Source organism: Pelodiscus sinensis, chromosome 17 (genome assembly GCF_049634645.1).
Source record: "Pelodiscus sinensis isolate JC-2024 chromosome 17, ASM4963464v1, whole genome shotgun sequence".
NCBI classification, from domain to species: domain Eukaryota; kingdom Metazoa; phylum Chordata; order Testudines; family Trionychidae; genus Pelodiscus; species Pelodiscus sinensis.
This window is the reverse complement of record NC_134727.1, coordinates 234,822-251,442: the sequence shown is the minus strand read 5'-3', so window position 1 is coordinate 251,442 and position 16,621 is coordinate 234,822. Positions and strand designations below refer to the sequence as shown.

Genomic DNA, 16,621 nt, shown 5'->3' with positions numbered 1-16,621 from the left:
TCAAGGCCAGCTCCGTCATTGTCCAGAGGGGGCACAGGCGACAGCAGCCGGAGGGGGGCAGGCCCTCCCTCTCCGCCCGGTCTCAGCCCAGGGTGCTTAGCACTAGCCAGTGCGGACCCAGCCACAGCACAGGGAGCTAGCAGGGTTGCCAGGTGTCCGGCTCCAGCCGGTAAAACCCCCGAGAATGCCGGCCGTGTAAAATGTTCAGTATTTTCTCTTTTCCTCGGCCGGCCAGCCGGCGGCATCTGCAAGGGCGTAATTTAAAGGCGCAGCAGCCTTTTTTCCCCTCAAAAAGACAGCCAGCGGTGGGGGGAGCGAGGTCATTTAAAGGCTTAACAAATTTGGTCTCCCTTTTTTTTTGCTCAACCTATTTTTCCCTGCCTGTTTGGGATTTTGTGTGACAGTATCTGGCAACTCTAGGAGTTAGCCTCTGGTTTCCCAGCCAGCAACCCACAGACACGCCCTGGCTTCCTTCCTACCCCATTCTCCACCGCTTGTGGCATCTTACTTTCCCCGCTTCCTTCTCCCGCAACAGCAGCTGGAGCCTGGAGGTCAAGGGTCCTTGTCAGCTGGCCAGAAGCCACAGCCTGCCTCCTTCCCCACAGCGCTGCTCCTTCTTATACTGGTGGTGGACTTCGGGCATGCCCCGTGGGGAGCGGGCGTGGCCTCAGGCCACAGGGCGGGACTAGCAGTCCCACCTACCCCCATGACAGCCCTCCGGCCCCGCCCCTTCACTGCAGGGTGGCGCAGCTCCCTGCCAGCTCTCACGGCAGAGGCGGCCTTGCTCCTCTGCGCGTCAATTCACCTGCTGGCCGTGCCCGAGCCAGACGCAGGCCACGCCTCCCTCTCACAAGGGATGGTCCTGGGCACCGGCGAGGCAGAGCCCGGCTGCGCAGTGACCAGTTAGCAGCCACCCTGGCCCCCACGCCCTGGCTGCCGAGCCGTCAGCCGCAGGGCGAGAGAGACTGGGTGGGGAGGGGTCTCTGGTACTGGACCAGCCTCCGCTGCTGAGAGAGACGCTTCCGGGGAGGGCGATGCTCGGGTCCAGAGCCCTGTGTGGCGAGCACGCTCCTCTCTCCCCAATACAAGACCTGCCCCCACCCTCCCGTCCCACCAGGGCCCTGGAGGAGCACAACCCGCCCCACGCACACGCCCGGCTTTGCCCCACGCTGGGCCCTGACTGCCTGGCACCGCCACATTCCACCGCTGGCCCCTGCAGAAAGTCCCGTCCCAGCTCACGTCCTCTCGAAGCTGGCTGGAGGGCGGCCCCCCCGTGGGCAATGGCGGACACTGGACACGTCTGCCGGGGGAGCCCGCCGGGCCGTATCCAAACGCAGAGCGCAGGTCCATGGCCGACGTGGCCTCGGGCAGCCCGCCCAGTGCTCCTGCCTGCCCCTGCACTGCCCCAGCCGAGTGACAGGCAGCACCCGCCCAAGGGGCTGGCTGGAACAGCCTCCCCCAGGGTCACTCGCTGCCTCTCTGGGCCGGGCCCCCGTCTCCTGGGCCCCAGCCCCCGAGTGCTCCCCCCTGCTGCCTGCCAGGGGCCCCAGGGGAGCGTCCCCCCCTTGCCAAAGCAAGAGGGGCATCAGCTGTCTGGCAGAGTCCTTAGCTACGGGGGAGAATGGAAAACCTGCAGCAAAGCCCAGTTAGGCCCCCCCCAGTCCCCTCCAGCAGCCCAGCAGTAACCCCTTTGTCAGGGCCTGGGGAGGAGAGACATTAGCACCTGGTCACACCCTGCACCTTCCCCGGGGCCAGTCCACGGCCATTAGTTGCTAGGGAGCAAAGTGCTGGGCAATTGCAGGGGCCAGCTGGCCCTTGTTCTCTGGAGGCCGCTGCTGGATCCCTGTCCCCGCGACCTGCCGCGCACCACCCATGGGAACCTGACCCGCACGGTTCCCGGGGCCCCGACCCGCACGGTTCCCAGGACCCCAGGCTGCCCGCCCCTCACCGCTCTGCCGGCAGGCAATCCCACCGCCCCGGCCAGCAGACAGCCACAGGCAAGGTCCCGTGGGAGCCGGCGTTCAGCCCGTGGCAAATCCCACAGCAGGCCTCAGCGCGCGTGTACCAGACACTCACCGCCTGGGGGCGTGGCCACCAGCATGGCACCAGGCCGGTTACCAGCCGGCTCACGACCGGTCTCCCCAGAGTGGCTGTGGGCCAGCAAGCGCCTTCCCACGGGGATTGGCTTGGCGCCCTGCCCTTTAAAACTTGTCCGCAGGCTGAGCCTCCCTGACGGGTCACAGGCAAAGGGTGTTGCCGGAGCAGGGAGGTCCCCTGTTGCCCAGCTTCTCGCCCACTGCCGGCCAGCCAGGAATCCCGGGACTGGGTCCCCGGTGGATGCTGGCTGCACACCAGGACGCTTAGGTCCAGCCACCACCGTGGCTTTGCTGGAGCACAGATGCTGCCGGAGCAGAGGGTCCTGGACCAGATTCAGGAGAAGAGATAAAACTGTCGCTGGCAAAGCCAGCAGGTGACACAAACGTGGGGCCGTGGGAAGCCACGTGGGCAGGCCGTGGCCACAGAGCCAGACGGGTTGGAGAGCTGGGTGCCAGGGGACGACGAGTGTTTTAATACACCCAGCGTAGCACATGCCTCTGGGAGCAGAGCGTGGGCATCTCACACGGCAATGGCTCTGTCAGCCAAGGAGCATGGCCCAGCCTGAGGCTGTGGCCACAGCGCTCCCGGAGGCCTGGGGGGATCTCGGGTAGGAGCACGCAGGGGATTTCGCTCTGGCTCGGACCCTGGTGCGAGCGCGGCAGGAGGAGGCTGACTGACAGGGGCAGGGCCCAGCACTGCCTAGGGGTTAGAAACCCTCTGCCCTCCGGAGAGACGCAGGGAGTGCAGCCCTCAGGCTACGTCTACATTGGCAAGATTTTGCGCAAATACTCTTAACGCCCGTATTTGCGCAGGAGAGCGTCTACACTGGCACCTGCTTTTGCACAAAGGGATCCGTGCCAGCGCAGACGCTCTCTTGCCCCAGAAAGCTCTGATGGCATTTTAACCATCGGGCTTTCTTGCGCAAGGAATTCATGTTGCCTGTCTACACTGGCCTCTGGCACAAGAAGAGTTGCACAAGAGGCCTGATCCCTGAGCGGAGCGGCAGAGCTCTTGTGCAAGAGGCGCTGATTGCGCAGTGCTCTTGCGCAAACTCCTGCCAATGTAGACGTAGCCTTAGTGTTACAAAGGGAAGGCGAAGCCCAGGCACGGCCGGGCTCCCCAGCCTCGCCGAGCTGCTGCGAAGGCTCCAGCTGGACAAGGCTCACCAGAGGAGTGCCCCTCGGAGAGAGCTCGGCTCGGCTGATAAACACCCAGCTGGGCGGGTAGGAGAACCCCATGGAGGGACCTCAGGCGGCTGCAAGCAGGAGGGGGTGCACGGGGAGAGGCTGCTAGTGCAGACGGGGGCTTTGAGAAGGCTCAGGCGCTGGGACCCCCCCCCGACATGGCGCAGGGGGGCACCTGAGGGAGATGCCCCGGGAAGGAGCAGCTTGGGCAGAAACAGCTGGCACTAGGCGCCCTGGGCTGGCTCCTCCTGCCAGCCAGCGGGGAAGCGGTGCACCCAGGGGGAGAACCCCATGGAGTGACCTCGGTGGAGGGCAGAGTCGTGACCCGATGGCACCGAGTCCTGCGAGCGGGCAGGGCCAGCGGATGGGAGCCGCTCCCCGGGGCTGCGGTGAACCTGTGGCGGGCAACGAGCCCCTAGAACACCTACCAGGATCGCGGCGGATTCCGCATCACGGGCCAGTGCTCGGTGGAGACTGGCTCTTTCCCCACAGCTCTGCTCTGCTCCAGCAAGGAGTCTGGGGCAGCCTGTGGCCCAGCCTGGGGCTCAGACGAGATGGGCACCGTGGTACCTTCTGGCCTTGGACTCTGGGAACGTTTGCTCCAATGAGGGCATGAGTCTGGGACTGCCGAGCCGAGGCCTCCTGCACACCCCCCTCGCTCCCTGGCACAGCGCCTAACCAGACAAGGCAGAGCCGGCCCCCCCTCGTAGCGCCTGTCTAGCCTGGCACCTCCTCCAGCTGCCCAGCCAGCTCCTGCCTCTGGAGCCAGGCGCGCTGCACCGGACGCCGGCCTGGCAGCTTGCTGAGTGCCAGGGCTGGCGACGGCTCCTGCGCACCAGGCAGGAAAACAGCTGAGATGGGGCCGGCTTGCAATCAGCTTCTCAGCGTGGGCAGCCCGGCCCGGCCCAGCCTCCGATTCCAAAAGTCCTTGACCAGTCTGGCTGGTTATTCTGCTCCATCATTGGCTTGTCCTCGGAGGCAACCAGCAGCCACCCCCCGGCCTCCAGCTTCCTCAATGGCCTGGAACTGTTAACACTCCTGTCAGGGGCCTGGCTCCGGACTTGCCCTTTGCACCGTCTCATGCCCAAGTGGCCTGTCCAGGCCCCGGCACCTTGGCGAGGTGGCTAGCAAGCTGCGCCCCCTCCGGCACCACGGCCAGCAAGGGCCCGGCGGCCGCCTGGGATTCTCTGCCTTCCCCCTCAACCAGCCCATGCACTTGCTGTCTCCCTCCTGGGAGAGAGGAAGGCCACCCGGGGGCAGCTGAGGCACCTCGCTTGATGATGCCGCTCGGCTCCCGGCACTCAGGCCAGGCGTTGCCGGCAGAGGGTTCCCAAGCGCACACGCCACGTCTCTGTCCGACGCCGGCCAGCCGGGGCCTCTCCCCTCAGGCGTCAGGGCGTGGGCCTGCTTGAGAACATCCCGGCACCAGCATCGGCGAGGGGGAGGGGAGGAACCTCCAACCCCTGCTGAGCACAAGGCCTTGGACCAAGCTGCAAGGGCAGAGCCCGGCTCCACTGAGCCACGGAGCGACCCACGAAGCTGATGCTCCTCGCACCCCATCGGCCAGTGGGAGCTGGAACGCGGCCTGCCAGGGGGACCCACTTGCACCGTGGCTCCTCCCCCTCCAGTTCCTCCAGCTCTCGGGGGTCCCGGCCCTCCCTCCCTGCCAGCGGACTCCTCGGCTAGCGGGGGAGGGGAAGCGGTGCTGTTGGCAGCTTGTGAGGTAGTGGGGGTACCTGGCTGGTTCTATGCTGGGGCTGTGGTAACCCCACTGGCTGCTGTCTGTAGCACGGCCCAGCAGGGCAGGGGGGAGTCACTAGGCCAGGGTCCCTCAACCTGTCCGACCAGCCACCCCCAGGGAGAGAAACAAAGGAAGGGGGATGCCGCCCCTGGCTGGGGAGCAGGGCTGGAGGGGAGTTAGTTTTCGGTCTGGGAAGCAGGGGAGAAGGAGCTGGGGAGGGGCCTGGGATTGTAGGGCCCAGCCACCCCCCATCGCAAGGGGGGGCACTGAGGCCTCTTAGCCCAAGTTCCTGTAACCAGATGACATCTGTGCTGTATCCTGGAGAAGCGATAAACTCCTCTGTTCTACTGGCTGGGGGAGTCTGTTCGTGCCACTACGGGGGTGCAGGAGACGAGAAAACCCCAACGCGCTGCAGAGGACCGGGGAGGGTTGCTACAGAGGACCGGGTGTGACCTTCCTGGAGATATGGGGACCCAGGCCCGGCCCAGCTTGTCAGTCAGCCAGATCCAGCCAGTGGAGGAAATGGGCTGAGGAGAGGGGCTTGCTCACCTGGGACTGAAGAGAAAGGCCGGGGAGGAGCACTAGGGCCCAGGGAAATCGGATGCCCGGGAGGAGGAGGGTGCCACTAGCCGGGAGGGAGGGAAGCCAGAGGCCCCTGGGTGCAGGACAGGCCTGGACGGGCTGGACCTAGGGCTGCCAGCTGGTTCCAACAAAACTCCCGGACACATTTACCGTGCCATCACAATCGACATTCCGTCGAGTTCGAAGATCCCGGCCAGTTCTATCGTCTCCATTTGTTCCCCGACCAGGAAGCGCAAACACTGGATGGTCCGGTTCACCTGGCCGCCCCAGCTGGACCTGAGGCCCAGGGAGATTCCTGTGCTGGCTTCAGAGGGTCCATGAGCCCTCCTGCATGTGCCGGCTGAGACCGTCTGGAGATCGAGGGGGCCTGTGGCTGTGCGGAGAGGCTGGGCCGAGCCAGCCCTGCTGAAGGCTCAGGGAGGTGCGGCTCTAGGAGCAGCGGGGCCTGGCAGAGAGGTGGCCCCGAGAAGGGCTGTCGCACTGGAGGGGTTCGCCCAGGCACCGCCCGGAGCCGCCAGAGGGCACGAGTCCTGCGAGTCTGACACAAGGCTTGGCATTGTGAGGGCCCGGGGAGCCACGGCCACCCTGCACTGCAGCAGGAGATGGCGGGGCACACGCACAAGCCTGGTGGGCTGTGCCAGGCCCCAAACCCCGGCCTCGCCGTGAGCCGACGGGCCGTCGCTAAGATCCCCGTGAGCCGTCGCTAAGATCCCCGATCCCCCCAAGAATCACATTGTGCTGAGCCCCTCCCCACAGCGCCCAGGCCTTGGGCTCGCAGGCTCCCCTCTCTCTGCGTCGCTCCGTGGCACGGCCGGGAGCTGCCAGGCGCCCACCTCGGGGCAGGCATGTGCTAGGGTCCCTGGACACGGGGGTTCCCTGTGCCGGGCGCCCCTGCCAAGGCCGGGCTGTACTGGGCTCCCCGCGCCGCACCGGGCCTGGCTCCCTGGGGCTCCATTCCCCCTGCCAGCGGTTGCCATGAAGTCACCCTGGGCCCATCCCAAATGAGCCTCCCCTCCCCCCACCAGGGCTCTGCCAGGGCGACCCAAACTGTGCTGGCACCAGGCCCCGGCTGTGCCCTGGGGGAGCCAGGCAAAGGGGGCTCCCTGCCTCCCCTAGCCCCAGGCAGTCACACCCAGTGCCAGGTACCCCTGCTCCCCCCGGGGCCCAGGCCGCGCCACACCAGGCTCCTGCTCGCCCCCCCGCCTGGCGCTGACCCGGCAACAGAGCCGGGATCTCGGTGGGCAGGGGGCAGCTGAGCCTGCCGGGCTCGGGATCGGTTCTGCCCCGCCCCCCTCGGCTGCCATGGCTCCGGCCTGCCCCGTCACGGCCCCGCCGTGCTACAGGTTGCAACGGACCACAGGTGACCAGAACAGAGCGCAGGAGGCCCAGCCAGGGCTAATGAGCAGCCCTCAGGAGCCCATGGGCCAGGGCCTCCCACAGCAAGCGGGGCTGGAGCCGGAGCCGGAGCCTGCGGCAGCCTGGGCTAGCCAGGGAACCAGCAGTAGCTGGGTGAGGAGCCCAGCCAGGCTGGTGGGGGGTGGTTGGAGGCAGGGTGCCTGCTTGGGCCATAGCCTGCAGGATGGTGGCAGGGGCCCCCGCGGTCCTGCAAGTTCTCTCCTTCGGGACTGGCCAGGTCCCAAGGGTGCTGGGCCTGTAATTTACATTCCCCTTGCTGGGCAATGCAGCGAGTCAGAAGTTGGTCTCCCTCCCTTTTTACGGAGCCCTGTGGAAGCCGTGTGGAGCTCGCTCTCGGCGGCGGGTCGGGGCAGCCTGTCGCCCTGGCGGAAAGGCTGCGCTATGCGCGGATCTAGGGTCCCACCTTTGTTGTCGGTTCATAGATTTATTAAAATGATACATCACAGGCTGGAGCTGTGGCTCTCGCCACTTTAAATCCCCGGTACGAACAATTAGGCCAGCCAGTGATCCTGTCTTGCAATGCTCCGGGGTCCCCCCTCGGTGTGCTCGTGGGGAGGTGGGGAGTTTCTTTAAACACAGACTCCTGTCCTAACTGTTAGTTTTAACAAATGGTAAGATTACACTGAAAGGCACTTTGTGAAAGTTATTGTGAAAGGGAGGTGTTGAGGCCTACCCAGAATATGTCAAATGAGCACCAGTTTAATTGTAAGTGGAAAGGAAAGGCAGCATTGTCAGATACAGGAGATAAAACAAAATTTGATTGGTTGACCAACAATAACCCCGCTTTTAGGGAAGTAAGTAACTCAGACAGCAGTATGCAACAAAGTGCTGATTACCCCAAATGGAGCGGACAAAAGTTTTTTGTAGGGGCAGAATGAGAACAAAAATCTAACGTCAGCAATTGTCAGGCGAGTGGAGGATACCAAAATACCGACACAGGGTATATAAGGTTGGCTGAAACAGACCAAGAGCGGACGGGTTGCGAATCCAAAAAGCCAGGTCTGATCCACCAGGGCTCCCTCCCGGTGCTGAATCTCGCTGCCGCACATAAGCTCCGACAGGGGAACGAATACCGGTCGTAAGTTGCAACGAAAAGATCCAAAGAAAGGAAAAACATAAAGAAAAGAATCTCTCCTGAATCTAAGCAATGCTTCTATCTTCCTTAACGTGAGTATTATATAACTGTTAACTCCATACATTGTTTAAAGGTAAATCAGGAGGGTATATCTGTAGGGGTACGTCCAGACTACATGCATCCGTCGACGGAGGCATGTAGATTAGCCAGATAGGCAGAGGGAAATGAAGCCGCGATTAAAATAATCGCGGCTTCATTTAAATTTAAATGGCTGCCCCGCTCTGCCGATCAGCTGTTTGTCGGCAGATCGGGGCAGTCTGGAGGTTCCCCTGTCGCCAGAAAACCCTTTTGTCGACCGCCCCGTTATGCCTCATCCCACGAGGCATAACGGGGCGGTCGACAAAAGGGTTTTCTGGCGACAGGGGAACGTCCAGACTGCCCCGATCTGCCGACAAACAGCTGATCGGCAGAGCGGGGCAGCCATTTAAATTTAAATGAAGCCGCGATTATTTTAATCGCAGCTTCATTTCCCTCTGCCTATCTGGCTAATCTACATGCCTCCGTCGATGGAGGCATGTAGTCTGGACGTACCCTAGGAGAAGTTCTCTTTTTTTTTTTTTAACTGTACTGTTTTTCTACTTTCTTTGTATATTATATTGTCTTAAAAGAATCAAAAATAGTGAATTGATTTAAATGGAAAATTATAAAGTAAATAGAAAAAATAAAAAATCTTTGTTTGACCCTAAAAAGAGGTATTCCTCTGTCTGTGGTTTCAAATCCTTTAAAGAACCAAACCCGGTTACCGAAAGTTATAACAAGTGTTTTAGTCCAACTGATTGTAAGAGACAATCACACTGTAACGGTTAAAGCGTGGATAGGCCCCCATGTCTAACTTGCTAAACATGCAGTTTCGTTTTTAAAGTTTTTTTTAAACACCCACCATGAAAATACAGCATTGGCTGAGCTGTAACAGCATGAGTTAATGTTTTGTACCGTATGCAGTGAGGGCCATTTGAGCATTTAAGGTTCAACATGAAAAAGCAGCATCGATGGAGCTGTAACGAAACAAGGCAACTCATAGGGATATTTTGTAGCAGTTTAGAGAGCTAAAAAGGCTCAGGATGATACAGTAGATTAAAAACAATTTTAGAAGGACGAAGTACCAAAACAGCACCTGGGTTAGCATATGAAAAATAGCAATTGAGGGGACTTGAAATGTTTGAATTTAAAAAACCCCAAGATACACAAGAACGCTGGTTAAAGGTCAGATTTATACCAACCACCACCACAGGAAAAAGGGATGTGAACAAGTCAGCTTTTTGCGCTAAGATAAGGGGACTCCCTTCCCACACACCCATGGCCCCTTTCTTTAAAATCAAAACTGAGGACAAACTGTTAGGAGTCACAGCCTCAGAGGCCAGGCCATGGCGTAAGGGAGTCGGCGGAGCTGTAGGGGGATGAGGGTAACTGAATGAACAGGCGTGTGGGGCAGCCCTTCTGCACGTGCTGTGCGCTTGCCATTGGGAACACTCCTGCTCAGAGGCAGTCTCACCTTCATCCCCGGGCTTATCAGAACAAACCACAGCAAGCACAGCGACAAAGCGACTGTAGCAACGGGGTTCCTCCTGGTCAGGTGGAAGCTCCTACAGACAGTTTGTATCACGCTGTAACCCTCCAAGCTGTACAGCATTACGTCATAGGAGCCGGCAGACAAGAGCCCGGAGACCTTGCGGAAATCAGGAGTCATGCAGAGGGCTGGGGTTTGAAGATGTGCAGCCAAAGCAGAAGATGGTAGGATTTAAGAGGGATTCGGGGGCTGCTTTGCAATGGTCCAGATGCCCCCGACAGCCTTTTTTCCTCTTGCACAAGCACCAGGGTTGGGCGCCCACGTTAGAGGAACAGGCGGCTCAACTCTCTCGTTGTGACAAATCGTAACCTAAGTGCAAGTATGTTACAGGGCAACCTACTTCCCTTTGGACATGCCCTCCAGCCCTTCAACGGCACCACAACCACGTGTCGCACCACCACTGGAAGGCGACAGGGTTTGAGTGAAACGCCCGATTCTGTCCCCGACCAGTCTAACCTGGAGTGGTTTTGCTCAAGATTTGCCGAGCGGAGGTGACGTTCGAGGCCTTGCATTAAGCATGTCGTTCAGTTTGAGGGTTTCACCTCCAAGCCCTGTTCCACCTCGCCCCCTGCGTTAGAGGCTCGGCAGCGCAGCTCCCACAGGAGGAAGACACTTGCACCCTCTCCATACACAAACTACCGCTAACGCTCACCTCGGTGCACCCAGCCAGGCCCACAATACACAGCCCCAGCCAATGCTTCGGGGGACATCCCACCCTCCCGTGGAGCCCAAACAGCACACCCCCCAGCGCACACAGGCCAATCAGGCCCGAGTACGGCCGGCTGCAGACCCGGATTTCTCCGCTTTCGCACGGCAGGAGCCCTGGACACGGCCTGGCTCCAGCACCTCTCCTTCTGGGCCCTGCCTGAGCTAGGGCATGGGGGCTGAGCTGCCCATGAGCCCAGCTGAGAGCGTTCTCCACCTGCCGCCTCGTTTCTGTCCCGCTCCTCGGGCGGCCGGGGGCATGGAGACCTGAGGACCAGCGCCCACGGAGCAGGTGTCTGCCCGGCGCCCGAGTGCTCCTGCTTCCTTAGAACTGGGGTCTGTGTGGTCCCTCCGCTGCGTTCCTTTGCGTGTCGACACTGGCTCTCCTCACCAGCCCGGGCCTCGCCCAATAGGCTTGGGAGCGCCCAGCGGGGAGGCGCAGGGCCTATTTCGAAGCACCCAGGGCTCTGCTCAAGGCTGGCTGTGCTCTTGGGCCCCCCCGAGCAGACCTCCCAGGGAGAGGCGGTGCAGACGGAGGCCTTGGATGCTCCGAGCTCTGCTGCTTTCCCTGCAGAGCCTCCAAGGAGGCCCCCAAACTTCCATCAGGCTGAATCACTTGGGGCAGGCAATGGCCCCTCCAGGCAGGTCCAGCAGCCCCAGACACTGCAGAGCCCAGCTGTGAGTGGGCACAGAGCAGCGAGGAGAGGAGCCCCGGGGCTAACTGAGCAGCCAGGCTGGGTCAGAGCAAGGTCCATCCGGCCCAGTGGCCAGTCTGCCCACAGCGGCCAATGCCGGGTGCCCGGGGGCGGGGGGAGAGCAGACCCGGGAATCCTCACGCCATCCCTCCCGTCGCCCATTCCCAGCCTCCGGCAAACCGGCCAGAGCCCCCCGCCCCGCCCCGCTGGGCCTGACTACGCGAACGGCTCCAGCTCTGGTGTTCCAGGAACAAGTCAATAGCTTTTCCTCGCTCCCTTTCCCCGCCCCCGCCGTGATGTCCTAGACCGCGGGTATCCCCCCAGCCTCCTTTCCCAGGCTCACACCTCGGGACACTCACGAATGGGGGCGGAGGGGGGCTGGAAGCAGGATTAGTGGAGGCACAAAGCAAGCGTCAGGCTGGTGGCCCAGGTCTGACAGATCCCCCGTGCAGGTGCCCTGGTCCGTGTGCAGCGCCGCCCTGGCCCGCCAGACGTTGACTCGGGGCCCCAGGAGCAGGTCCCGGTTCCCAGGGCTCTGGGCTATTGGCGGCGAGGGGCCCTCGAGACGCTGAGCGCGGCTGCTGCACGCCGGGCGGGGGGTCTAACCACACGTCACTGGCCCCGCGCAGCTACCGAGTCTGGTGGGCACCTTGCGCGGGGCGAGCTCCCAGCGTTTCAGGAAGGTCGGAGCAGTGACCTGCCGCCGCGCTGCCTCCAGCTGCGAGGGCCTTGGCACGGGCAACGCAGCTTGGACCAGGCAACCGAGCTGCTGCGGCCTGTCCCGGGGCCTGCTAAGCACCACTCCCAGCATCCCCTCCCCCTGGCTCGGGGGGCCTGCTACGCACCCCCCCCCCCCCCGCAGCATCCCTTCCTCCTGGCTCGGGGGGCCTGCCACGCACCCCCCCCCCCCGCAGCATCCCCTCCTCCTGGCTCAGGGGGCCTGCCACGCACCACCCCCCCCCGCAGCATCCCCTCCTCCTGGCTCGGGGGGCCTGCTACGCACCCCCCCCCCAGCATCCCTTCCTCCTGGCTCGGGGGCTGCTTGAAAGCAGCAAGCGCAGCCAGGAGCTGTAGGGCAAAGGGTTTCCCCAAAAACAGGCCGGTCCTGAGGGCAGGTCCCTGTGGGGAGCAGAGAGCCCCGAGCCTGGCCTGGAAGCCTGCAGGCTTCTGCGCCCTGAATAGAGCCTGGCCCGAGGGCAGCCGGCCTGGGTTCTCCCCTCCCCCCGGCGCTTGGCCTGGCAGCGCCAAGGACCCACGTAGGAACCCCTGCGGCTGACCTGGGACTCGCTGCTCCAGGCAGCCTCCACCCCCACCAGCGCCAGGAGCCGCGGGGCTCTGCACTTCTCACCGTGGCGCTGGGGCCAAGAGTCAAAGGCCCTGTCAGTGCCCGTGGGCTAGCGGCTGGTGGCTTGAGGGCAGGGGCCGCCGTCTACCACGTGCCAGCCAATTCAGCAGCGCGCGCCCTGCCGCAGGGCAGGCTCCTCAGCAGCACCCCCAGGTCCGGCCCCAGACCACGGCGGCTGCTGCAAAGGGCACAACGCCAGGTAAGCATCCCGCCTCGTGCCCACACGCCCATCCCCCCAGCTTCCTCCGACGCCCTCCACCCCGGCCAGGCACTCCACCCCCATCCTGGCCCTGCACCTTCCCCCCGGCTGGCCAGACACCTACCCCCAAGCCTGCTCCTGCACCCCCACCTGTCAGCCTCTCCCCTTTCTGCCCCCCAGATCCTGCACCCAGCCCCCATCCCACTCGCTGGCAGCCCTGCCTCACACTGACCCCCCACCCTGGAGCCTAAGGGGGTCCATACAAATCCCGTAACTCCAGCACCCAGGAAAGTTAATCTGGCCTATGGGAAACCCTGAACCTCACCCCTCCCTGGCCTCTCACCCTATGAGGCTGGAGCACCAGAGGAGGGAGGTCTCAGCTGGGGGCCACCAGTGAGTTTTGCCTCTCACCTGTGGGTCAGTGACCAGACCCAGAGAAGGTTCCCCCACCTCTGCCATAAAGAAAGGAAACATCCAAACCTTGCACGTTGGACAGAAGATTTCACTTTATTTACAGTGAACCTTGATAAACATGAGGCCGTTAATGCTTCAATTAAACCCTTCTCCCTCGCTGCAGCTGGTTCCGAAACCGATCGCGGCCCCCCCTTGCCCGCTCCCCGGCACAGGGGTACGTTAATCTTGGCACGCTACTTCTGAAGGCTGCCGCCCGCGGTAGGGTGTGCTGCAGGCGCCGTCTGCTCACGAGTGACCCATCACAAGAGTTTAGCGGCCGTGGTGCGAGCCCTGCAGGGACCATCTGACTGCAGCTCGCGGCGGCTTCCCTCGGCTCGAGCGGCTGGGTTAGAACCGATTTGGCGTCTCCGCTCCCAAACTTCACCCGTTTAACTGAGCCGGTTTAAGAACCAATCGCGCTGCTAGTTGGCCCAGCAGATACCTGATGTCACTGCCCCCTCCTCACCTCCGAGCCACGTCTCCCTCCCGGTGCCGTTCAGGGCCAGCTCTCAGCCCGTGGCTGCCCCCCAGGGCTGCCCCCCAGGGCTCAGCAGGCCCAAACATTCCGGTTCACCTAGTCGGTGGCCGGCACCACGGGACTGTCTCACCAGGGGCCTGGCAACCCTGCTCCTCTCCTGGTTGGATCCGTCCAGCCTCTGGGCACGGCTCACAGCAGCCTTAGCGACCGCCGAGACACCTGCTGGGAGCCGCACGCCCCGGGGCCTGGCTGCACAGGCTGTGCCAGGGGCCTGGCTCTGCCGGGCCAAGGTGGAGCCCAGCCCTCCTGCTGAGAGTCTCCCCTTGTCCACGCACCTCCGTGCCCACCCCTCGCCGCCGCACGTCATCTTCGCCTCCGGGCACGGCGGGTCCCTGGCTTGCCCACGCGTGGACTGGCCGTGCAGAGACCTCTGCCAGGGCTGCTCTCCTGCCGCCCCAGCCCGCCAGGCTGAGAGCTGCTAGCAGCGCGCCTAGCAGACAAGCCATTTGCACCCCCAGCTCTCTAGTGCGCCACGAGCCGCTCCCCTGCTGCAGCCCCAGGGAAGAGGTGGAGAAGAGGAGGGGCTGGTGGGGTCAGGGACAAGAGGAGGGGAAGGGAAGAGGTGGCATGGGGGAGGAGCCTAGGGGAGGGGGAGGAGCCCTCCAGGGCTACTGGAGGGAGCCAGTCGCCAGTGGGGAGAAGGAGGGAGGCAGGACGGAGCAGAGGTCTCCCTGGGCCGGGCCAGGCCAGGCGTCTCGCACCCCCTGGGCCGAGGGAGACCGTATTCCCCAAAGGGAACGGCAAGCAGGGTGCCACGTTGCGACGGCTCTAGGGCTGGAGCAACCGGAGAACACAGCAGGCGTTTAGCACCCACAGCTCCCCTCTGCCCCCAGCACACACAGCACCACCCACAGCCAGACAGCTGTTCAGCAGCAAGCAGGGGGCTCCCAGCGGGAGGGGGAGGAACGGGGCTGGAGCACACTTGGGCGGGGGTAACCTGTGGCCCCCTCCTCCACACGGGGCTGACTGAGCTGCTCTTTCAAGCCCCCAACGCTGCGTGGGGCTGACATTGCTCCCCATGGCACGGGTGGGGAGACGCGCCCGCCCAGCGCAGGCGCCCAGCTCATGCACCGCTCTGCTCCCAGGCCGGCGACAGCTCCCCACAGTTCTAAGTGGGTGGGCCACTTAGCCCTTTTAGTCCACAGGGCAGGGTGACCCAATGGCCAGAGCCCATCGCTCACCCCAACTCTCAGGGTAATGCAGCCTAATGGCTACAGCTTGCCCCATTCACAGGGCAGGCCAATGGTCAGAAGCAATAACTCACCCCACTTGTGGGCAGTCCCCTCTCAAGGGACAGGAGCTGGGGGAAGGGTTACACCCCCAGCCAGGGGCCCAGGCCCCCCAGAACCAGGCCCAGGGCCCTGTTGGTTGCTTTCTCTAGCCCAGGAGGAAAGGCACCATCTGAAACACACTGGGCATGGGCTCACTCACCTGCTCCCATGGGCTGCTTCCAGGTACAGGCACCTCAGCTCTGTCCTGAATTGCCATCTCCTGCCGGCTCCGGGAGCATCTGGCCTCCAGCCTTTGGGGCCTCGCTGCCCTTGCCTGGAGCAGGCAGTGCATGTCCCCACCAGCCCCAGCTGGGCGGAGCTGCTCCCTTTTATAGCTGTGCAGCTGGGGCATGCCCAGTAAGGCAAGGGGGCGTGGCTTTCTCAGCCTCAGGGCTGGGTTAACCCCCTGTGCCCCATCACCTCCGCGCCAGTGGTCCCTGTAAGCTTGTGCTTGCGTGGCCGCCCAGGAGAGATTCAAATGCCACTAAGCTGATTAGCAGGGCACCCACAGACAACAAACGCCAGCAGCATGTATTTCTACTGGCGGTGCCCCTCCGCACATGCCTCCGCGCACACAACAAAATGTATTCCACACACACTAGAAAATCTGCACATGGATGGAAAATATCAGAGGTCCCGTTGCTCCGCTGCACCCTCTTTTTGATCAGAAGTGGGCCTGTGCCCGTTTGCTCGCGCGGACCGACGGAGGGGGCCAGTGCAAACGGGACACGGAACACTTTTGCCAAAAGGGACGGTCCTGGCCAAAACGGGACAGGACGTATGGTCTCTCCCTGGGGCCCTCTCCCAGCCTGTTCCCTGGCTGGGTGGGCTGAGCTTCCCTGGTTCCTTTACCCCCTGCTGCCTCTCCAGAGAGCCGGAGGGAGCCGCAGCATGCTCGCTGGGCTGGAAAGCCTCCCCCAGGAGCAGCAGGCCCTGCACACAGCTAGGCAGTAATAGCCCAATCTGCTTACTGTCTGCCGCTGTGATTGAAGACGTTTCTGTAATAATGGATTAGCTAAAGCTTGCAGATTATCCCCAAAACATCAGCTGTAACAAAGGGGTAATGCCTCTTTAATCCCAGCCTGATCCAGGTTCCCAGTCTCGGCAGGACATTAATTCACAGATCCCAGGCAGGCTGCGAATGTGGGCGGCAGGAGAGGCCTGGCCAGCCGGCCCAGCCTGCTCTTGGTTGCTCTCCTTTGCACAGCAGCGGCTCGGGGATGAGCCCGCCGCCTGGCTCCAGGCATCTGGGGAGCTGGAGGGCGGGGCGCTGGGATTCCAGACCTGTCTGTGCCTGTGATTTGCATGGCAGCGTGCACTGTGTCACGCAGGGCTGGGCTTGCTCGTTGGCGCGGGGGCCAGTGCGCGTCCGCCCCAGCCGGGAGAGCCGGGCTCCGGCTCAGCTTCCCCTGGGGGCTGGCCTGCAGGGACGAGCTCTGGACCCCCCTGCAGATCACATCAGCCCCTCACCTCCATCCCCCAGCGAATGGGCCAGGACACGGCACGTGGCGGGAGAAGAGGCCGTCGCTGGCCGTGAGGGGGCCACGCCGGACACACAGCTGCTGCCGGCTCACAGCAGGGCCCGAGCCCTGTGGAAATGGTCTCCCAGAAGGAAATGAACCCTTGTCTCATCTGCCAGTCGCTGCTCGGTGGCCGGCGGCCCATCGCTGGGACCAGAGACCAGGCCCGCCCG

At 63.0% G+C, this 16,621-nt stretch overlaps 1 protein-coding gene across 1 annotated transcript in view; it reads right to left on the bottom strand.

Moving 5' to 3' along the window:
- The window catches only part of LOC112544729 (protocadherin-1), a 118,836-nt gene extending 103,633 nt beyond the window's left edge, over positions 1-15,203 (bottom strand). The window contains 1 exon segment of the mRNA XM_075900010.1: positions 15,089-15,203. Coding sequence (XP_075756125.1) covers positions 15,089-15,145 — 57 coding nt within the window. The 5' untranslated portion in view covers positions 15,146-15,203.
- Between the last annotated feature and the right edge of the window lie 1,418 nt (positions 15,204-16,621).